Source organism: Zalophus californianus, chromosome X (genome assembly GCF_009762305.2).
Source record: "Zalophus californianus isolate mZalCal1 chromosome X, mZalCal1.pri.v2, whole genome shotgun sequence".
Classification (NCBI taxonomy): domain Eukaryota; kingdom Metazoa; phylum Chordata; class Mammalia; order Carnivora; family Otariidae; genus Zalophus; species Zalophus californianus.
Genome location: NC_045612.1, coordinates 51,796,925 through 51,821,027, shown reverse-complemented (window position 1 = coordinate 51,821,027; position 24,103 = coordinate 51,796,925). Strand labels below are relative to the sequence as shown.

General features: G+C 36.3%; 1 protein-coding gene across 4 annotated transcripts in view; it reads left to right on the top strand.

Moving 5' to 3' along the window:
• Positions 1 to 24,103, top strand: part of DIAPH2 (diaphanous related formin 2) — a 956,101-nt gene that overhangs the window by 774,315 nt on the left and 157,683 nt on the right. For all 4 annotated transcript variants that reach the window (XM_035725382.1, XM_027607475.1, XM_035725381.1 and 1 more), the window contains one exon: positions 13,131 to 13,226. In XM_035725382.1, coding sequence (XP_035581275.1) covers positions 13,131 to 13,226 — 96 coding nt within the window. The remainder of the gene's footprint in view (positions 1 to 13,130; positions 13,227 to 24,103) is intronic.

Below are 24,103 nucleotides of genomic sequence, written 5' to 3'. Positions count from 1 at the left end.
GATCCCAGGGTCCTGGGATCCAGCCTCAAATCGGGCTCCCTGCTTGGCGGGAAGCCTGCTTCTCCCTCTCCCACTCCCCCTGCTTGTGTTCCCTCTCTCGCTGTGTCTCTCTCTGTCAAATAAATAAACAAAATCTTTAAAAAAAAAGTGATTTCTATTCAGTGGGCAAGCAAAATACAGCGTCTTTAATATCCTTTACTTAATAAAATAAGCAGTTGTTCCCTTTAAAACATCTTTATCTGAGGTAATTTATCAGTATATGGACTATACAAAAACAGTTTGATTTTCTAAATCGTAGAAACTTGGCTTCTGCAAACATTTGAGCCATTCTCAAAACATAATGGAAAAAGTAGGCTGTTATACTAAATTATTGTTCTAAGAGCCAAAAAGTTACAGTATTTTCCTTTCTGTTCAGATATACTATGTATCAAGTAAGTAGAGATTTTTAGAGAGTATTTCATTTTATTCATTTTGACTGGAAGATTCCTTATTAGCAAAAAATTATCTTAATTTTTAAATCAGACTACATAAAAGAAGAAATACACAATTTACCTATTTGTGGCAGTACATCTCAAGAGGATACCTTATAGTTTATTTTGCACAGTGCTATCTGCTGAGTAAGTGCCCAGTAGTTAGTTATGTGTTGAAAGCTTGAAAGAGATAGTAAAAATTAAATAAGGAGTGTGCTGAGGGTATGATTGAAGTAGTGCTGATTAATTGTTCTTGAGTCCTACCTGCTTTCCACTTTGGAGCCTCCTGTCCCAAGAAGAGACATGGTTGAAACAAATAATGAAAATGTAAATCTTTTCTACCTAAACCCAAGCAAGAAATTGTCTATTTGCAAGTCTGTCTCTGACAACAACTCTATCCATTTCAATAAAAATATAACAATTATTTACCCAACAGGAATTACACATCAATAGCTAGCTAGTGACAGTTATTTCATAAAATAGTATGATATAAACCATGGGAGTTTTTGAATTTAAAAAGAAAACTCAAAGAAATGCAGAGGTCAAGTAGACACATCAAGTTAAAATAAAGCACTTAGGAAATTAAGCTCCAAGGAATGACATCCTTTAAATGCCAATATTTTATCTGGTTTTACCAGCTTTTAGCAGGTTATTTAAGCATAGTTATCATCCATAATGACTTTATTTTAAAAGAACCACATAATGTTCAGAAATTGACATAATTATATCTCTGGGATATTGTTGCCTAATTTTGTAATTCTACACCATTTTCTTTTCTTCTGATTGACTCCCATGTAATTCAATGGCATCCATATTATTTACTCAGTAATCTGTAATTACAGGCTTCCTCTAATGAAGCGCCCTATGCTTTATTGCCCTCTGTTTTTAGGAGCTCTGTGGGTTCCAAATTTGAACTTGGAAGAGCTGTTTTTTCCCAGTTGAACATTATAAAGTAATGAAGAGGTTAATCACTATTGCCTTGTTTGAAACACCAAAAGGCAATACCACTTAATATACAATTACCATATTACTTTTAATATGTCTTCTTTTTTAATTTAAAGGTTGAATTCAATTAAATGGTAGTAGCAGTATGTTAAATTTACTATGAATATCTGCCTTAGGGAGTTACTTATTTTGGGAAATTAAATTTTTTTTCTATTGGAGACCAACTTCCTTTTATTTAGTAAAGCATATAATTAAGGTCTATCTAAATTTTAATTATTTAATAGAGCAGGATATTGTTAATATGTATTTGTAAAAATTGTCCAAATTACCTGAATTTAGGTCATTTGTTTCTATAGCACTCACTGTAGGAACTTGATCCCTTGAATAGATCTGGTGAGCTTAAGTATATTCGTATAATAATCTATCTAAAAGCTCTATCCATTTAAACTTGAAAGTATAAATCTTTTTGTCTCTTTTTTTGTTGCTTTTTTCTTTAGAATTTGCTTTAATCTTTTATTTCTTAAATTAGGTACATGAGGAAAGACATACAGTTGTGAACATTCAGGGTATATACAGAATGATAAAGAGAAGTAGCCTGGGTGGTATGGTTGGAGGAGCCAAAGAAAAAATCTGGAAATAATTAATAAGGCCATTGGAGTTATTGGATCTGATGAGCATTGAATCTTGGAAAAGGGGATAGTGTGATTAGAGTTAGAGCTTAGTAATAGGAGAGACTAGAAACAGAATTCACCAAGTTGATTCATGTATACTAATACATGAATGGGGTATGAATGTTAGACTTGTAAAAGAAACTCTGATTCCATGAGTTATAGCCTGTGAAGGAGTGGTACAGCTTAGTCACTGTTTGAATTTGGAGATGAAGGTTCCAAGCCTAGGGAATAATCAGAAATGAGAAAATTGGGATGAGAAGTCACTAGGAGTATGGTTGGGTGGGGAAATCTGCAGATGATTACATCAGTCTTAGACATGTTGTCTGAGGTGATGGGAAATTTTGTAAATAACATTATTTGGAAGTAGCTGATGATTTGGGCCTATAATGGAAATAAGAGTTAATAGTAGGGATTCGAATTAAGACATCTCCATCATAGAAAGGAACTAAAAGCCCCGAAACTGATCATTTCCCACTGTCCAAGACAGAAAGGTCACAGACTGTCCAGTGACACTTCGGTATGCTTTCTAAATAATCATCTTTCAGCAATTTGTTTCAGTTCCATCGGGAGACAGCAATGAGATTGCTGGGTGGACAAACCATTCTAGTTGATTGAGAAAGTAGCCAGCCATGCTGAGTCAGACTGGCTCTTTCTCCTGGAGCAGATTATTGAGCTCCTCTTTAGAACTTATTGAGGGATTTAGATCAAGGCTTAAGACTTTCCCATTTTGAAACATCAGTGTGAATTACACTACTGAGTTATGATAATGCATATCAGAAGTACATACCTTCAGCTCCTTTTTTGAGGCAAGTAGCAATAGGCAGCCTCTTAAGCATTGCTAACTATGTTTTGTGCCATATGATCCTCCCCTACTTTCAGATTGGTCCAGAAATTGATTTTTGACTCAAGGACAACAATCCGTAGGCTGGTCTGTTTCATAAGAGATGGCCTGTCATAAATACTCCTCCCAGAAGTGTATTCTGTACTGGTTGAATCAATTTGATTCTTTTTCTTGGGGAATTTGGACTCAAACACACAAAGAAAGAGAATTAGTTTACAAATGGCAGAAGAGAAAATAAAAACAAATAAGAGTAGATGCATATGGGTAAGTGTGAGTGGGCATCAAGGTAATAAAGTGATATTAACAAATGACTAGGGCTATTGTAGCTGGAGGGTCAGATGACTAGGGCTATTGTTGTAGCTGGAGGATTAGTCATGATTGTATCTTGAATGGTGTTTCAGTTCTTCACGGGGCCTGACCATGTAGCTGCCGAGGGCTGTTTTTCTATTCCTCTTTATTTCTGTATACATCCTTACACCAAACCCCCACCTTTGTTTCTTGTAAACCATCTAACATGTTCATCAAGAGGATTATAACAGTAGCCAGTTAAATAACAGAAATTCTCTCTTTCCTTTTCCTCCCTCCTTGCTCCACCCCACTAGTGGATCTAATTGCTCCATGAGAGTGGAGTATGGTGGGGAGTAAGTGGGGGAAGAGACCATACTACCCATTCTCCCCTTCAGCTACCTAGGCCCAAAAGACCAACCAGCAATGGGAGAAGGAAACACCTTGAAGCAAATATAAGATTAATATTTAAACTACAATCAGACCATTATGGAATCTTGCCAAAATGTCATTAAGAGACATGAAAGGGATATTTGACATTGCATGTCTAGGAGCAGTGGTGGAAAAAACAAAAAACAATTTTATGTGTATACCTTTACTGAATTGAGACTGCACATAAACCAGTTGGTTATACATGCCTTTTTACAAACTGCTTTTGATTTTCTAAAAAAGCAAAAGTACAAAATATCACCATGTTAAAAAAACAGTATGATATGCTCCTCAATTTGAAAGGGTTAGTTGTAATAACAAATTAGTTTGCAACAATGTGCACTCTGAGCATTTAAAAATATGTGGTCAGAGCAACACACCCAGATACACAAGGTGAAACTCCTTGTACTTTAAAAACAGATGAGCAACCGTCAAGTTCCTCTGCAAAAAGTGGAGTGAGGTTGTTATTGCAACCTTTCTGTCTGGAGAGTTGACTCTATAGAATCTAGTAAGCACAGGAAGAACACCAGATTCTAAAGCTGGGCTAGCAACTGATGATTGTCCACTTGTTTCCTATACTCCCAGCATCAGTAATTAACAGTACCTGCTCCCTTATTTATAACATTTTTTATTAGTTTCAGAGGTAGAATTTAGTGTTTCACCAGTTGCATATAACAGCCTGTACAACATTTTTATACTCAGTGGTGGGCTGCCATTATTGCCATGGTATATGACATCTGTTAAAACTGCCTGACTGCACTCTCATGAGGGCCAATCTTGAAAAGTCACTTTCATCCCACACTTACCTTGTATCTGTGCTAGGCACTAAGGACGATACAAGTATACATTTGGCCTCATGATGGTGCTCTGGAAGCTAAAACTATTTCTCTCTGTCTCCTCTCCACCCTAGTCATGTGTTTGTATTTCTTATGAAGATGGTTAGGCTTATTGTATAGGACTGTATTCTGATATGACAGTCTAGTTGAAATCCATAGATAAGGAGCAAAGTCTTCTGTAAAGAAGCTAAATTGCTCCATATCAGTCACAGGTTAATTGTCATACAGCAAATCAGCACTTGGAAAGCAAGTCTCCCACTGACCCTTGGAAAAAAACTCTTCTCTTTTTGTAACTTTTCTTTTGAAACTATACTTTAAGGACTCTTAAATACAAATCCACATAGAAGTGTATATATAATTTTTGTTTCATTATCCTGTCTCATCCTTGGCTTTGGCCCTCTAAATGAAGGTATCTCAATTTCAAGAAGGCTGACATTGACTGCTTATGTTCCTTCCTACCTTCCATCCATGATGAGCTTTTTTTTTTTTTTTTACTCATATGGAGGTTGCCAAGGTCCTTCAGTATCTCAGAGGCTAATTGTGAGCTCCACAGGTGCCTATACCAGCATAATGTTGATATTGACTATGCATAGTCTAGAGCAAGGGTCAGGAAACTTTTTTGTAAAGGATCAGATAGTAAGTATTTTGGGCCTCACAGGCCAAAATGTCTCTGTCATAACTACTCAACTCTGCTGTTGTAGCCTGAAAGTAGCCATAGACAATACATAATGAATGATCATGGTTATCATCCAATAAAAGTCATAGACTAAAATTTGAATTTTGTGAAATTTTCATGTAGCACAAATATTCTTTTTTTTTTCTGGTTTTTAAAAAACCATTTAAAATGTGAAAACCACTGTTAGCATGTGTGCTGTTCAAAAACAGGTGGTAGACTGGACTTGACTTCTAGGGCTATAGTTTGCCAGTACCTTCTCCAGAAACATACTCTCCAGGGTCTTTTCCTTTTTTTTTTTTTTCATACTCTCCAGGTTCTAATGCTGGTTCTCTCACCTCCCAACTATGTGACTTTGAATGAATTACTTCTCCTAAATATGCCTCAATTTCTTTACCTGGAAAATAGGTTGGTGTGGGGATTAACTTACATCCCTTAAAACAGTCCTGACATATGGGAGCTTCTAAGTAAATCACAGATATTATTAATAGTCCTACTTCCAAAAACATCTTTCTTTTGTCTTTTCAGAAAGTAGATTAGATTTCCTTTGGTGGATGGTTTTGAATTGACTTAATTGATTCTTCTTCCAAGTTTGTTTTTGCATAATTTTCCCTTCACAAGTATTCCATGCCTGTAGTAAATGATTGATTTTGATAAGATACACACAGTATTTCAATTTGAAATATTAATTATTTAAAATATTGAATGCGAGCTATTTTACCAGAGGCATCAACAATGGTTTTCTGGTAAGCGCTAACATTCAGGTTTGTTGGGTGTTTATTTTTACGATGTGTGGTTTTCTTCTCCTGATCTTCTAGCATATAGGTAACTAGAAAAAAATGAATATGCATAAACATTATTTTTTAACAGCCATTTACTATCAAGCTGTCTTACCATAGGCAAACTGCCAAAAATCTGCCCCTGGCCAAAAAAGTTCCTTCACTATAACTCTACCATTAGAAATCCATTCATTTGTGTTAACAAGCTTTAAGGTGCAAATACATCAGGGAAAGTTAAGTTACCCCGACAAACTTAGGTAGTACCTACCATGTAGATACTTGGAGAGAAATCACCTCATCCCTTACCATTCATCACTCTGGAGCAGAATATCCATTTATCTTGTGATTCCTAATACAGTATTTATTTCATGAAAAAATGTACCTAAAACATTAACCTTAAAATTGTTAAAGAAGAGTAGTATTCACTATGAAGTTTATCCAGGATCTGATGATTTACCCCACTATAGGAAACTGTTAATTACCTGTTCCGGCAAGGAGATGAGATAACAGAAAGAATGAACTCTCTAACCAACATTTTCCCTGCAGTTTTAACTTTAATTGCTCTGAGATTAATTTTGCTTTTTGGTAGGTACCACTGTGCTAGTCCTCAACCTGGGAGCATAACGTTTTTCTGTTTTGTTTTACAAATTTTCAAGTGCCATGTAATGTAATTACTACACTGCCACCCTAGCTCATCCTGTGGTTTCTGGTAATTTCTTTTAAGCTCCTGTGTCCTTTTTTCTCTTGTAAAAGTTTGCTTCTTTTCAACAGGAACATCTGCCTGCATTATTTTCTTTAAAACTTTATACATTTTTATGTATGCCCTCTTTTAATCTCTTTGGAATGGTATCTTGATTTTCTTAAATACTTTCCATTGCCATAAATAACTGCATAGACTATTATCTTAGTTACCATCTGTTGATTTTCCAAGTCATCATTTTCTCCATTCTTCACTCACTTCCAATTAAACCATAAACTAAGAAAAACTTCCTAACTACAAACTAACAAAAACCTCCCAGCAGGTACAAGCTTTCTAGATGTTTGTAGACTGTAATACAACTTGCCCAGGCTTTGTCACATCTGTTGATATAGTGCTTTGCCAAATGGTTTGATTTATTTTATTTCTGACTCATTTATGGTGTTAGTATTACTCTCATTTATGGAATTAGTGTTACTCTTAGAGATAGATATTATGGTCCTGCAACACATTGTGTTATTTTTACCATATTGTATTTGCCTTTTACTTAGTCTATTACCTATTACTTTGTTGAATTATGAGAGCTGTTTTTTAGATCCCAGAGAAGAAATGTTGTTTCCCTCTTTTTTGATAGGTTCTAATTTTGTGCCATCTACAAATCCATGCATCTTGCAGCATGGTCTCAATCTGGACCATAATAGGTAGTGTGAAAAAACTGAAGCTAACACTGATTTTTCTTGTATTCTACTTATCACTGCCTTCTTAAACTGCCAACTTCCATTTACTACTGGTCATGACCTTGCTCACAAAACCAATTTTACTTTTCTATTTAGTCTTTCACCAATAATGCCAAAATTTTGCCCAGGATTGTATGCAGAATAATATTTGTCACTGCATATTAAATTGTATCCTTATAGAACTGATTTCTCTCCCACTCTGGTCCATTTTGTTTACTACTATGAGGCTGACCTTAAATGTTAACCTGTCTCATGTCAGTATTGTGCTGGCTTTTTAGTGTCCCTTGAAGCATGTTCAGATTTCTTGTTTTGATATCCAAAGCCCTTTAGAACTTTGATCTAATCTATCCAACTACAACTCCTGTACCTTTCAACTATGTTCTCTCCCCATGGTTTATCATGCAGACCATACATATTTGAATTCAAGTAGCTATACTTATTCAAAACAATCTTGACATATTTTACCCTCTTAAAATTGTATGATATGAACAGGTAAAGCTAATATATGATGACAAAAATCAGAGCAAATATTGCTTCTGAGTGGTGGAGGCAAGAAGGAACTTACTGAAGGTGATGGAAAGTTTCAATGTCTTGCTTGTTATAGTACTTACATGGGTGTAGGTACTTGTCAAAATTCATCAAATTGTATGCATAAGATCTATACATTACAGTATTTGTAAATTTATATACACACACACAGAGCAAGCAAGTGAGCACATATGTGTGTGCTAGGAGTTAATAAATCTAAATTTTAGTGTCCTCCAACCAGTCATTATGCAACCTTTTTAATGTAATGTTTCCAGAAGCTTAACTTAAGTCCTAATTCTTCCAGTGAGTCTTCCCCAATTCTTCTAGCCTACAGAGACCATCGTTTTATTTTTTTAAATTACATAATCTGTCTATTTTCTCACATGGTAAGGTCCTACCCTCAGTAGGAAGCCTTTTGCTTCTTTTGGGTCACGTTAAACTGATTGCTTTTTGATAACTTCTTCAACTTTTGAGCAGCTCAGCTTTTCTAGAAAACCTTAACTATACAACTGAGAATTCAAGGAGGCTATAATAGTGATTTTTTAAAAAGATTTTATTTATTTATTTGAGAGAGAGAGAGAGAGCACGAGCAGCGGGGAGAGGGAGAAGCATACTCCCCTCTGAGCAGGGAGCCCAATGTGGGGCTCGATCCCATGACCCTGGGATCATGACCTGAGCCAAAGGCAGACACAACTAGCTGAGCCACCTATGCGCCCCTATAATAGTGAATTAAAGCCATTATTCTCAGGTTGTTAAGATCTTAGTTAATAATTTTTATATTATTGGCTTTAGTTTAGTCATTTTTGAGAAGTAATGACCTGGAGTTGGGTCTTAGTTAATGGGAATGCCCAAGGCACTAAGTGTTAGGTTCTTAGAGGAATAAGGGATATTGTAATTAAAAATGTTTGATAAAAAGAAAAGACATCTCAGAGTATTTTCAAAAACTGTGAAGGGTCAGAAATTTTACCCTACTTATATGCTAACAAGCAAGCCTGCTATAGTTTCAGGGATGCTTACATAAGAAACAAGACTCCTAGGTCAGAGACAAGAAGTCTGTTATCACAGTACAGCTGGCAGTGTGAGCTTCATGTTCATACTGCTTTCCCTTACCTTCCAACTCCCTCAGGGCAGTGCCAAGGTGAGTTCAGGTGTATGCTATGCACACAGTGGGTTTGTTTTACTGCTGAGGACCCCAGGTTTAAGGAACCCAAATCTATTATAATGAAATGAAATGATCCCCCTGTAGGGAAATATAATCTATCCTCGAAACAAACAGATCTACCCTCTGCGCTGAAGGGAGACACTGTGTCTTTCAAGGCTGTTCACTATAAAACCAGTCTTGAAAAGATAGTCCAGAACAAAGGTCATCAATGCTTGTGCTCACAAAGTGCACGGAAATGTGAGAAACCCACAGAGAATTGCCTCTAAATAAGTTTGTGCAACCATTGGGGAATAGTCTTGCACAAAGGTGTACCAGAGATAGTTAATTTACCTAGTGATAATTTTAATCTATTGGCATCTCCAAACTATCCTGGGGAAATTAAGTCAACACAACACAGGTAATTGGTGATGATGAAAATTGAGATTAGCAGATATTCTGTATCCACTGAATGACCAACACCATTTGTTTTAAGAAGAGCAACTGAAATATAAAACAGTTCTAAGATATATTTATAAAACCTTCATACCTTCAGGTTAGTATTTCATGAAAATCTCTCAACTCTTTTGAAAAGTTATGAAGCAAATGATAAAGTAATGGTGGACTGAAACCTATATTTCTTTCCTTTAATACATCCCTGATATTTACAAACACCTGGCCTTTTTTTTTTTCTTAATAGAACCATCTAACACATACCTTCTCAGCAGAAACAGTATCACCCCCAAGGGGATGAATATTGGTTCTTGGGGAGGTGGGCAGAGAAAAATCTTAGATATTACAATTGTGGCCTTCCAAAGGGCCACACTATTTAAACAGATATGCAGTACATCTATTGTATTAAATTTTAATGGTGGAGGGATTAGGAAAAAGTCTAAAAAGGCTCCTCAGGGGGAGGGGGAAACTAATGAAAAAAAAGTGGTTTAGAAAAAGTGACCTAGCATAATATTTTGACGAGTGTTGTGTTCAGATGGCAACCATTAATTAAGTAAAGGGATTTATTTTTAACTCCTCTCTGTATCATATTTGTTCCATTTTTAGTATATACAGAATATAATTACATTAAAGAATTTTAATGAAGTGGCATCCATGTCATTGTTATAATTTTTAATGTTTTAAAATTTAATAATTGCATATTATTTATGTAAAATCATAAATGCTGTTTTATAGTCTGGTTTTTTTCACTTACATATTTATTTTTCTACATAGTCTTTATAATGACTGTTTTTATAAGGATGAATAAAATTCAGTTATACTGTGGTTCTCTTTTGGTTGTATTTTTATATCTCTAAAAATTCCTTTCATGTCTTCTATGCAATTCTGCTTCTCCTGACTGCCTATTAAAAATTGGGGTCCTCAGGAGTTGCATCCTATGGTGTCTTCTCTTCTCATATAGTATTATCAGGGTGATCTCACCCATCTTCCAACAGTACTCAAATCTTTAGCTTCAGCCCAGACTTCACTCCTGGGATCCAGACTTATATTTCTAACTGCTCACTGGATATCTCTACTTAAATATTCCTTTTTTTTTAAGATTTTATTTATTTATGTGTCAGAGAGAGAGAGCGCACAAGCAGGGGGAGTGGGAGAGGGAGAAGCAGGCTTCCCGCCAAGCAGGGAGCCCGATATGGGACTCGATCCCAGGACCCTGAGATCATGACCTGAGCCGAAGGCAGATGCTTAACAACTAAGCCACCCAGGCGCCCCTCTACTTAAATATTCCTAAAAAAATAATCATATTTTCTCATACCTGTTTATCCTTGATCATCTAGACTCCTTCCTTCACCCTTGATCTCACCCCCTCAGCCAGGTCTTATTAACTATATTAAGACCTTCAAAGTAGCCACCCTCTCCATTCACTCTTCTATCCTTTTAGTTCACTCCTTTATCTCTTAGACAATTACACTATGTTCCTAACCATTTCCCCGCCTTCTGTTACACCATACTCTGAGTCATTCTCCACAGTGCTGTCCAATAAGTCTTTCTAAAATGAAAATCTAATCAAGTTACTTCCTGTTACTTATAGCTGTGTTTCCCAGTACAGTAGGCACTAGCCACATATAGGTAATGAGCACTTGAAATGTAGCTAATCTGATGTAATTAGCTAAATGTAGCTAATAAAAACATGCTAGATTTCTGAGACTTAATCTGATAAAAAGACTAAAAAATAAATACTTTTGTATATATTGAGTTAAACATTTACTTAATATATGAAAATTGATTTCATTTGTTTTTAAATTTTTTTAAATGTGGCTACTAGGAAGTTTAAATTACTTACACAGCTCACATTTTTGGCCTGCATTTTATATCTATTGGAGAGTGTTGACTTATAGGATAATGCTCAAACCCATATCGTAGAATTATGATCTTTTATCATATGGTCACCATATGCCTATTGTCTTCTGTTAGCTGCATGCAAAGAGGGCTGGTCTTGGTGTCACATTGACCTGGGTTCCTACCTGGGCCCCTCCACATGCTAACTGTGTGATCTGGAATGAGATCCTTAAACTCTAAGTTTCAGTATCCCCAGCTGAAGAACAGAGATGATACCTATTTCAGTGTGTAGTTGGATTAAAAGATACAACATATGTAAAGTGCTTACTGCCTAAAATTTCATTCTCCTGGGTACATTCTAACCATACCAAACTACTTTCAGTTTCTCCTTTCTTTCTACTGTAGAGAGCAGGTGATGGTTCAGATGTGTCTGCAGCTTTAATATTCCTAAATGTGCATAATCCCCTTTCCCTGGTTAGTCACAGGGGTTCTACTTTCCTTTTATTTGTCCTGTTTTTACCAGATTTTGGACCTGAGAACCTCTCTGCTTCCCTTTGTTTTTTATTTAATATCATGTCCTAGAAAATTCATTTTAAAAAAACAAATGATTGATCTCAAGTCAAATAGAGGGCATAATCAAAAAAGGTTTTAACTTGTTCTTGCCCTGTAGGAGAATATTTTTGTGTGTGTGATATGATACCCCATAGTCATTCTTTAAACAAAGTAGGATTTAAATTTAACTTTAGAATAACACCCAGGTCAGTTTTTTCTCCCTCTCTCCTGCCTTCTTCTTCTCTTAATCCTTCTGCTTACAAATATCTTCTACCCCAGACCCACACATTTAGCTACCACTCAAATTAGCCACTTAGTTAGGGTTCTTTTATTGTCAGCTAGGCCAGATGGGAAGATGGGTCTCAGCTCTCTGTGGATTACCCACAGTGTAGTAGAGTTTCTGGCAATAAACACCTTGAGATAAATGTTCCAACAAATCTTTAAAGTGTTTTTGATGGCCAGAATTGTCAAAGATAAGGGTAGGGTAAAATGTTTTAAATACATTTGCATTAGGAATTTCCATGCACATCTTTTGAATACTCTGCTCATGGAATCTTAACAGTTCTTTCCCATAGGAAAAACTTAGAAACACAACAGCATTCTAAAAGGGATGATGAAAAAAAAATTAAAAAATAAAAGGGATGATGAGACTCTGGCTAATGTCTCTCAAATGTAAAATATGGCTTTTCAAATGATGTGGTCACCTTTTCCTTCTACAATGTCAGCATTTTGAAATGGGTAAAGGATATGGATTAGGTAGAAATTGAATGCAAATGTGTTTTTGCAAATAGTGTCTTTTGAGATAATCGCAGATGATGGTTGAATGCTGAAGGTATTAATACAATCAGTATTTAACCTTGTGTAACTCCGCTTCATCAAATCACGCCCTGCACATTGATTGCATTAAGCCAGGTCATTGGTTTCTTGCTTAGGAATGTCTTGTAAGAATCTTAACAGGAAGGCAGCAGTAGCTGATGAGCTACTGTTTATTTGCATACTGAACATGTCATCAATAATACAAAAGACAAGGTCCTTAAGTTGAAAGAACAGTGGGATTGGCATGAATTTTGCTTAATGGTGCATAGTAAGCAAAGTAGTCTGTGGTGCCAGAAACTGACAGGATCCATTATGTTTAAACAGATATAAGTCTTTAATTTAGGGATATTATGTAAATCTGACAGGAGTTTTTCCCCTTTATTTTCCTGTAGTTTAACTTGAATTGCTCCAAAATTAATTCTGATTTCTCCCTCCCTCCAGAGGGTGATGAGACTGGTGTGATGGATAATCTTCTAGAAGCCCTACAATCAGGTGCAGCATTCCGAGACCGCAGAAAGCGGATTCCAAGGAATCCAGGTAAAACTCATTCCAGTTTGCATGGTATTATAAAATGTGAATGTTCATAGCCAAATACCACCCCCAAAAAACCTTCCCCATGAATTTTTTTTTAACAGTGGATCTCAGTTCATGTTTTAAAAAGTCTGAACATGCTTCTATGTCTATGTGATCACAAGTTTCACCTTGGCAAAGGTATCTTCAAATACCCGTAGACTTTGCAAAAAAATTTCAGAAATAAGGACTCCTGCTGTGTTTAATATTAATTGTTGTTTTATATGCATGGGTTTGAGTGGAACATGGTTTATAAAACCATAAATGTAATTAAATCATTAAAAGGAATTGGCCCTAGGGATGCCACATTAGCTATTTACAGGTAAGGAAACTGAAATAATGCTTCTTTCTAGAGGTCATTTTGGCTTTGTAGTACAATCCAGATTCCATTCTCCATGTTAATAAAGAGAAGAGGGGCACAGTGGTATTAGAAAATTGTCTGTCTTCTCTGTTCATACGCTATGGCTGAGGTAAATAATAGTTCCTCTCAGAATAATCCAGGTAGCTGAGCTATCCACCTCCTTTAAGGAAATTTCTATATTTTTAGTTTTATCTTCTTCGAAGAAGAGGAAGAAATTAGGTATATTGATTTTAAAAGTCCTCTTCATGGACTATGGAGCTATATGGGGTAGTAAATGAAAAAGGGAGCATTAGTTGTAAATATGTAAGTTCTCCTTAATTTAGATTAATAAGATTTGCCTTGAATAGCCTACAATTCAAAAAATATTCTGTATTTGGACTGGAAACTAACGTATATCATCAGAATACAAAGTGGTAGCTCTTAAAACCATTGTCCAACAAAGCAGTGAAAGAAATGGAGCCCAGTACAGTTGTCCAGGAAAGCTTTTGGCAATCGTGAAATTCATGGCAGAAGACAATATAAGTTATATTCATCTTTTTTACATTTGGGTGAATTTTGATGCATATGAAGACATTGAAGATGGCCTACAAAAAGAGTAAAAGACTGGAGGAAAGAAAAGTAAAATCTCTATTTGTATATTCATATTAATTTTTTAAGGTAGTGTTGCATAGCAGAATATTAGGAGCACTAGTAATCTGTAACTTTGAAGCAACCATTTCATCTACTCTCAGTCTTTATCTGTAAAATAAGAATGTTTTACCATGCTATCAGAGACCCCTTCTACCTCCTAAGGAAAATAGAAACCTTCACTGTTCTTTCTTGAACTATCAGAGTATTAACAGTGAAAAGCAAACTGAAATAATTTTTCTATCAATTCAGTTCTCTGTTAAGCAGCTGATAAATGTAAGCATGTTATTCTGTACCATAAAAGAACTGCCGTCATCTTTTTAGGCTATTTATTTTTAAAATACATTTGCTAAGGACCGTGTTTGATTAGGCTCACATCTCATACTGACTCTAGAAAGATTATACTGAGAAAGAGAGTGATCATCTAATAGGGTTTCTCTGAGTTTGGTACGCAAGGGAATATTGTGTCAAGCAACTGTGAAACACCAAGAATAGATTCACAAACTGCATAATTTCATAGTACTGATTCCAAATAATCTAAACCGGGACCTCCTTTAGTTTGTAGCTGGAGTACCTCCATGAACACACAGGGTCAAAAATATCAGCCCAAGTAGTTCTGGCAGTCATTCCAAGTGACAGCAGCCAATGCAAATGTCCAGTGGTAAAAAGAAACTAGAAGCAGACGGTGGCAATGATCGCTAATGCATCTTGAGCATCAGAGTTCACGCGAGGGAGAGGGAGAAGCAGGCATAGAGTTGACAAATCTGCCAAAAACTCTCCGACTTGCTTGCCTCTTTCTAGAAGCAACAGAACTGGGGATTTTCCCAGATTTCTTCCTTGTTTCTGACTTTCCTAACTAGATCATCTTTTTCTGCTGACGTCCTTTTGTTTTCACTTTACTAGGTGCCTTATTTGGTTCTTTTTCAATGCTCTATCGAATTTATATTGTTACACTTTCCCTGTTCAACACCAGCATTCTTGCATCTTTCAGTAACCTCCACTTCAACATGATGAGATAGAAGCAGAAAAATCAAATTATAAAGAAGGCTATTTTTATCAAGTAAAGTAAAATAAGAGGGAATAGCCAAAAAATCTGAAATCGGCGTGAGCCATAAACAGCAAAGACGTACCGCTCTGCTTGCCATCTCCATTATTATCACTTACAGATGGAAATTATAGTATGTAAAATACAGAGCTCTACAATTGTGCTGTTAATTGCAGTGTTTTCGATTCACTATTTAAACAAAATGAGGTGATGATTTATATTCTTCATTAGAAAGTCAAAATGTTAGTAAATAGTATGATTAGTTGCCTACATTATGAAACTTTCACACTGAGTCTATGTCCCCTCCCCAGGGTCTACCAAATTAGGCAACTCAGAGCTCCCAAATATTGCCTGTAGCCCAAATACTGAGAGTGTTGTTTCAGCTAAGGGTCTCAAAAGACATTTCAAGGGAGACTATTATATAAGGAGTGCTATTGAAAAAAATATTGATAACTAGTATAGCACAGGCTTCAACCAGTCAGAATGTACACAGCAATAAGAAGCCACTATGTGGTACTAATACATATGGGCTGAATATCAACCCAGATTACAAGCTTTACTAATACCAAACTCAGAGATTAGGAAATGAGCCCCTAAACATTCATTAATTTATTGTACATCTGTTCTCTGAAAGGTACTGTGCTACACATGAAGGAAAATGCAGAAATAATTATGATTTTTCTTCGTTACAAGACCCTTGTGTCTTGTGGGAAAGAGAAACGGTACAGAAAGACTACAGAATAAAGCAAAAAATAATAGGTATTATGCTAGAGCTATTAATAATATACTTTGTGAGCTCAGAGGAAGGAAATATCATGTTTTATTGGATATATCAGAAAAAGAGTCATGGAAGAAAAGGTTTTGAAGGGTGAGTATAGATTTCAGCAGTTGGAATTGGAGGTAGGGATAGCAGGCAAATGAAATGTCATTAAGAAAAATACAGAAGTAAGAAAGTGCAAAGCATTTTGGGAGCATGGCAAATAGTCCACCTAGTAAGAAAATAGGCTATATAAAGTATAGAAGTATGGAGAGAACTCTGGAAAAGTAGGTTGATGAGCACTGGGTGTCATATGCAACTGGTGAATCACTAAATTCTACCCCTGAAACTAAAAATACACTTATATGTTAACTAAATTGAACTTAAATATATTTTTTTAAAGTAGGTTGATGCCACATCATAGAGTGCTTGAATAAGAGACTAAGGTGTTAGCTTATAATTCTTTAGGCAATGGGGAACTACTGAAGGTTTTTAAGCAGTGGAGGAACACGATCAAAGCTATATATTAAGACCTTTAATCTATAGGAGTGTGAATGATGAATTAGGATTCTTCCGTCATATTCTTAGTGAAAGGAGATAATTTAGGTGAAGAAGAAGAGGAGTAGCCAGGAGTCAAAGATAATCCCAGGGTTTTGAATTTGATTAGCTAGAAAGATAGTTGGGTTATGAGAGAAAACTATTAAGAGCAGGAAAAGGAGTAGTGATGAAAGATAAAGTAAGTTTTGGGAAAGTGAAACTGAAAGTGGCAGCAGAGCATTGAGGTCAAGATGTCCAGAAGTTTCTTAAAAGGATGGGTGTAGATTTCATCACAAGATGGTTGAGTTTGTAAAATTTCTGGGTATAGTATGGAAATGGAAGGGATTATTAGAGTGATTCTTCAGATAAAAGAGATCCAAAAAGAGAACTTTGAAAATGCTTTCACTTAGGGGCTAAAAGTAAAACTGGCAAAGAAGATAGACAAGGAGTAGTTGGGCAGGTGGGAGGAGAATCAAAACATTGTTCTAGGAGCAAAGGAAGAGGAAAGTATTAAGAAGGCAGAAAAAGTGGGCATTTTCAACAATGACATCTGCTGTGGTAAAATCAAAAAGGATAAAGACCAATGGTTTGCCATTTGGGAGTTTTCTATCAACTTTTTAAGAGCATCTTTTCAGTATTTGGATGGAACTGGGAGCCAGAATGCAGGAACTAAGCAGTGAGTAGATTGTGAGGTTGCAGGGATTGATAGTATTAATCCAACAATTGAACAATTTTATTGAATGCTTCCTGGATGTCATATACTGGTTCAGGTACATGTACCACCAATCAGGACACTTGCCTTAAGGGGCTCACATACCTTTTGGGAAAACAGGAATGTAAGCCACGTGATAAAATTGCAGTGTGATTTTATATGTGTCGTAATGAGATAGGAAACATGTGCTTATACAGCACAGGAGTTTGAGTAACGTTCCCCACCCCTTCACCTCTCACCTATTCATCCCTAGAATATGGACTATGCTTTCTAAGAGTTTGGTGGGTGAAAGGAACATCTCACTTTTCCTTAATAATCTAGTATGGATTTACCACCTATGAATTCTGCTGAATCCTTCTGGACCCTCTTTGTGACAGCCTTTGTTAGCTCTCAAAGTAATAAGTTCCGTATGTTTACAATTCACTTTGGAAAGAATTACCCGTAAGTATTCCTGACTTTGTCATTATAAGATCAAAGGTAAGCTTTGGAAGAAAAAGAAACACATGGAAAAAAAAAAAAACTTTGCAGAAGTGAAAACCACACTTAAAATATAAATACACAATGCCACATCTGAAATCATTACCAAATAGCTATAGATACTTAGAACTTGCTTCTCCTCTCTCAACCAACTTGACTTCTTCATTCTTTGCCCACTACAAGTAAATATAAACAATCTTCTTAGCAATAGATATCTAACTTAGCTATTTTGGCTATTACCAGATTTTGGCATATAGTTCCAGACATTAAAAAAAAAAAAAATTACAAGAGAAGCAGTATGAAGAAATGAAACCAGGAAACAGAATTAAATGTAATTCAGTTGTAGAACTACACAGGGCAACCAAGAAAACTAAATTTGAAAAAAAATAAAAGAAACTCAGGGGACACACAATTGTAGTTTTATGGATCAGCAAGATAACAATAAAATGAGAAGCTCTACAGTCCTAAATGTCCACAGTAGCCAAACTATAGAAAGAGCCGGGATGTCCATGGACAGCTGAATGGAAAAAGAAGATGTGGTATGTATGTATGTATATATGTATACACACACACAGACACACACACAATGGAATATTACTCAGCCATCAGAAAGGATGAATGCTTACCATTTACATTGATGTGGATGGAACTGGAGGGGATTATGCTGAGCAAAATAAGTCAGTCAGAGAAAGACAATTATCATATGGTTTCACTCATATGTGGAATATAAGAAACAGCACAGAGGATCATAGGGGAAGGGAAGGAAAACTAATCGGAAAGTCATCAGAGAGGGTGAGAGACTCTTAACTATAGGAAACAAACCTAGGGTTGCTGGAGGGGAGGTGGGTGGGGGATGGGGTAATTGGCTGATGGGCATTAAGAAGGGCACGTGATGTGATGAGCATTGGGTGTTATACACAAATTATGAGTTATTGAACTCTACATCTGCAACTAATGATGTACTATGTGTTGGCTAATTGAATTTAAATTAAAAAAAATGAGAAGCTCTCATTTACCATGTGAGAACAGATAGGGGCAAGAAAGAATGATAAAAAAAAAGAAGAGAAAAAAAAGCAAACTCTAAGTATTAGGGAAAATATCTTTACAACAAAACCCAAAACCTACATTTTCCTAGGCCTCTCTACCTCATGTAAATAACAAAACCCAAATTTTCCTTGTTGTTCTTTCCACATACACATTCAGGACCTCAAATGCCTATAAGGAATCTTTGAAGCATTTCTGGAAGTTCTCAGGGGGCATTTCACAAACACAGTCACCCACCACTGTTCTTCTACCTCCACCCGTAATACCATACATTTCCATGTCTGCTGTTTGCTATAGCAGTGGGCACTCTCATGCCTTCATGATGCCAGAGTTTGACAGTGGTCAGTGGCAAAGTGGAGGGAAACACCTCCCTCTTCCTTTAGTGTGGCACTTCAGCAGTGTACCAAGCAACACTACTTATGCCTGAAAGTCTTACATTTTTAGAGAAACAGCTTTCAGTTTTAAGTTACAGTCCTCTTGATCTCTATAGGATTTGGTCTCGTATAGCAAGGTCCAAAGACAAGCCCATGACGGATCCCATGTATAGTACTCAGTATCATCCTCATCTTTTGATGACCAAGTTCTGCTGGAGTTTTGTGTTTGTTTGTTTGTTATTATTACTAGGTCAAGCTGGTCATTCATCCAAGCTGCTTACTTCCTTCTCCCTTAGGATGAGTTCTTTCCCATGAGGTTCCCCAGTCTTCTATTTTTAAGTGTTAGATTCTTGGACTAGCCAACTAAACCCCATTTTGTCTATAGAAGAGTTACTATATTAATAATGTGCATTTGAAATCTAGTAAAATATGACATAATGCAAGCAAATAAACAGAAACGTGGCATTCACCCAAATGACATTTATTGATCAAATCCTAGGGGCCAGGCTAGGGCCCTGGAGTGTAAAAATGGATAAAGCATGGGTGCTAGCTTCAAGTAGTCACAGCTTCGTGGGGAAGGCAGATATATACACAATATAAATGTTGTGATATACCTGTGTAGAAAATGCTGAAAGAGCAACTAGCTGCCTAGAGAATTTAAGAAATTTTTCATAATGAAAGTGGCATTTGAGTTGTGTTTTGATGAATAGTAGTTTACTTAGAGGAGAATAGGAGGAATAAGCATTTCAAATAAAGGAAATGGTAAATACATGCAGTGGAAATAGGGAAGGGGAACAGTGGCAATAATGCAAAGTTTGTTGCAACAAAGAGCCAGCAGAGGTTTTTAAGTAGATTACATAACTACACACAAACACACACACACACACACACACACACACAAGCAAGAGGGGTTGAGGCTGGAAATAACAGATTTGGGGGGCATCTGCACATATAGGGTTATAAAAACCTTGGGATCACCTAGGAAGAGTATGTCCAATGAGAGGTAAATAGGCTGAGAATAGAGTATTTGGGAATTACAGTATTTAAGAGGCAAATAGAGGAATCAGCAAAGGACACTGAGAGAAAAAATGGTTCGAAAGGGAAGAAGAGAAAAAGTGACACCTGGAAGACTGAAGGCAGGGAGAATTTCAGAAAGGAGAAAGTCAGCAGGGTCATATTCTGCAGGAAGTTAAATAAAATGATGGCTGAAAAAAGACCAGTGGGTTTGTCAACTAGCAGGTGACAGTTGACCTTTTCCCAAGCAGTTTCAGTAGAACAGTGAAGGTCAAGAGCAAGGTCCTAATGGATTAAAAAATGAATATCTTGTGTACCTTAAATGCTGGGGCTTGAAGGAAAGAAAAGAGTGAAAAGATAAATCGTGTCTCTTCTAGAGATTCTGACAGGAAACTCTAGACACTTAACAAAGGTCTTGAGTGGAGTTGCCAATCATAAGTTAATACGTCTAGTTTCACTTACAAATATGTGGGCTTTTCCCCTCTTAATTCAATTGTATTTATTGAGTATATACTATGTGATATAGTTAAAATACTTCCGCATGCCTAGTGCTTTACAAGGTTAACAAAGCACTTTCTCATTTATTCTGTGATAGGTGATTCATAGTCATCTAATGCAGAGAGAATAGTCTCTTAAGTTAAAATGACAAACATTTGTGTCCTCATACAGAGAGAGAATAGATTGGGTGTTGAAGAAAGATATTCTTGAGTTAACTGGGTAGAAGCTTGGGGAGACATGAGGAGGGAGACAAAAAGGGTGAGATCTTCTTCAGAAAATCTTTGTCAGCTTTAGAGTTAACTGGTTTGCAAGTGGTGAAAGTCAGGAGTGGGTGGGTCATAGTTTATGTGTGATTTTCTTGAGATGAGGAAAGGAGGTGGTGAGGAAGTAGCAAATCAAATAATCCTTAGGCAAGCCACTGAGTGTTCTCAGTCGTGTTAGTTAGCATGGTTACCTCTTGGCAATAACTACAAGGTAAATACTAGGAATCTTGGAGAACTGGTCAACATTCAGGTCACAGCTAAAAATACAACAATGGGTAAGATAATCTGGGGAAAATAAATAGAGCAGTGAGCAAAAGAGAGAACCCTGGAGAAAACAAACATTTGTGGCACTGTTTCTCAGCCCTGGCTATACAATAGACTCACTTTGAGAGACTTCTAAGAAATAGCTATGTCTAGTTCCTCTCTGAACCAATTAAATCCAAATCTGTGGAGTCAGAGCCTGGGCAATAGTATGTTTTAAAAGTTCCTCAAAAAGTTGAAAATAGAGCTACCATATGACCCAGCAATTGCACTACTGGGTATTTACCCCAGAGATACAAATGTAAGGATCTGAAGGGGTACATGTACCCCAATGTTTATAGCAGCAATGTCCACAATAGCCAAACTATGGAAAGAGCCAAGATGTCCATCGACAGATGAATGGATAAAGAAGAGGTGGTATATATATACAATGGAATATTATGCAGCCAGCAAAAGGAATGAAATCTTGCCATTTCCAACAACGTGGATAGAACTGGAGGGTATTATGCTGAGCGAAATAAGTCCATCAGAGAAAGACATGTATCATATGACCTCACTGATATGAGGAATTCTTAATCTCAGGAAACAACCTGAGGGTTGCTGGAGTGGTGGGGGCTGGGAGGGATGGGGTGGCTAGGTGGTAGACATTGGGGAGGGTATGTGCTATGGTGAGTGCTGTGAATTGTGTAAGAACGGTGAATCACAGACCTGTACCTCTGAAACAAATAATACATTATATGTTAAAAAAAAAAAAAGAAGATAGCAGGAAGGGAAGAATGAAGGGGGGAAATCGGAGGGGGAGACGAACCATGAGAGACTATGGACTCTGAGAAACAAACTGAGGGTTCTAGAGAGGAGGGGGGTGGGGGGATGGGTTAGCCTGGTGATGGGTATTAAAGAGGGCACGTACTGCATGGAGCACTGGGTGTTATATGCAAACAATGAATCATGGAACACTATATCAAAAACTAATGATGTTATGTATGGTGATTAATATAACATATTAAAAAACAAAAAAGTTATTCAGGAGATTTTAATGTGCCACAAAAGTGGAACCACCAATTTATGGGACTAGCTTGGTAGATGGAGCACATGAAATAGAGCATGAAGAGGTTGGTTATGGAGGTATGAGGAGAAAAAAAAGCTATTGTATTACTTTTCAAAGAGAAAGTGCCAAATAGCATCAGATGTAGCCAAGAGAACCAATAAAATAAGGATTGGAAAGGATCCATCGGATTTAACTATTAGGAATTCAATGGTGACTTTACAAAACTAGTTTTAGGAGTGTGTTTAGGGGGTTGGAGTGAGAAAGGTGTAGAAACCAGATTGCGTTGAGTTCTAAAATACTATTAATTTTTAAGACCATTTAATTTAGTGTCTTTTTTTATCACTAAATGTGAATTTTATGATGAAACATATACCTATATTAGTTACATAATTTTTGGGTTTTGTTTTCTTTTTATTTGTGGAAATTAAATTTTGCTTTTGGGGCAGACATACATACATACTGTATAAGATCTAGGTTTGCATTAGGGAAGCTAGAAACAGAAGATTACTATGTGGTCTATCTTTGATTATTCTTTGACAACTAGAGAACAAATTGAACACAGACCATTTATGCTCTATTTATACACAAAATTGTTCTAAGCAAGCACTGATGATGTTCTCTATAGAAATTTCCATCACTTTTGCTTGTCTTTTCTCCTACACAATATAATCAGCTCTGCTGCACATTTCTTCATTGGTGATTTCTGCAGGCCAGTAGGAGATAAGGTCAATTTCAGTTGATGTTTTAATGAGAATATGAATTTAGCAGGCTTCCTTTATATACTGGAATGTGGGATAAGTTCGGACAAGCAATCATTATGCAGCAATAAATTTTTCTTGGTAGTTTTAATTCCATATCAAAAATTTATGGACATGCTAATGTTAGTAGTTAAGCTCACATAGCCACCTGCTTATTAAAAACCCTCAATTCAGGAATAAATGGTTGGGACCCTATATGTCAGGTGCATGAGACCACTCTAATATGAGCAAACATTGTGGATTTGTAACTACATTAACTGACAAGGTATTCATCAGACTGTAATAAGTACCTTAAATTTTCTGAAAAAATAACTGTTTTCAAAATGAAAGGGGAATAGTTGTTTAAATTAACTGTTTTCAAAATGAAAGGGGAATAGTTGTTTTAACTGGTGGTTGTGATTATGGGCTTATTTCTCTCATATGGACTCAGGAGTGTATTACTGTGTATGTTCCTAAACAGGGATAAGAATTTGTAAACTGTCCAGCCAAATTCCATCTGCTGCCCCAGTGGCAAAAGGCAGCTAGATGCACCTGGAAATAAATGTACTCCCTACCCATCTTTTAATTTTGTGAAACCTTTGGACACACTTCTCTTGTGTATTACAACTTCAACCTTACTCCTGGTAATTCTTTTCCTTGTGTCCATTAAAATGAGAAGAGTAGAAGGTAAAGGAAGAAAGGAAAAGGGCAGTAGGTATCTTAAACTCCATAGTACTCTTTTGAGATTCAAGTTTTTCTATTATTGATTGGTATTCTTTGCATTTGCAAAACCATGAGCTATGAAACCTTGAACCTAATATAGTGTTTCACCTATTCCAGGAAACCTTGTAAGGTTATGCTCAATGTCAACTCTCTTAAAGATATAGATGATACAAAGTGTTAAAATACTACCGGGCTTATAACTGTGTTTCACTATTAAAAGGTTATGATTTATTTTTAGCACCTAGCACATAACTCAGTATAGTACATGCTCTTGATAACTGCTTGTTGAATACTTCACAATTATCAAAAAAATTGAATCTAAATTAAATCCTTTTCAATATATTGTACCTGGAGCTATCTCTCAAG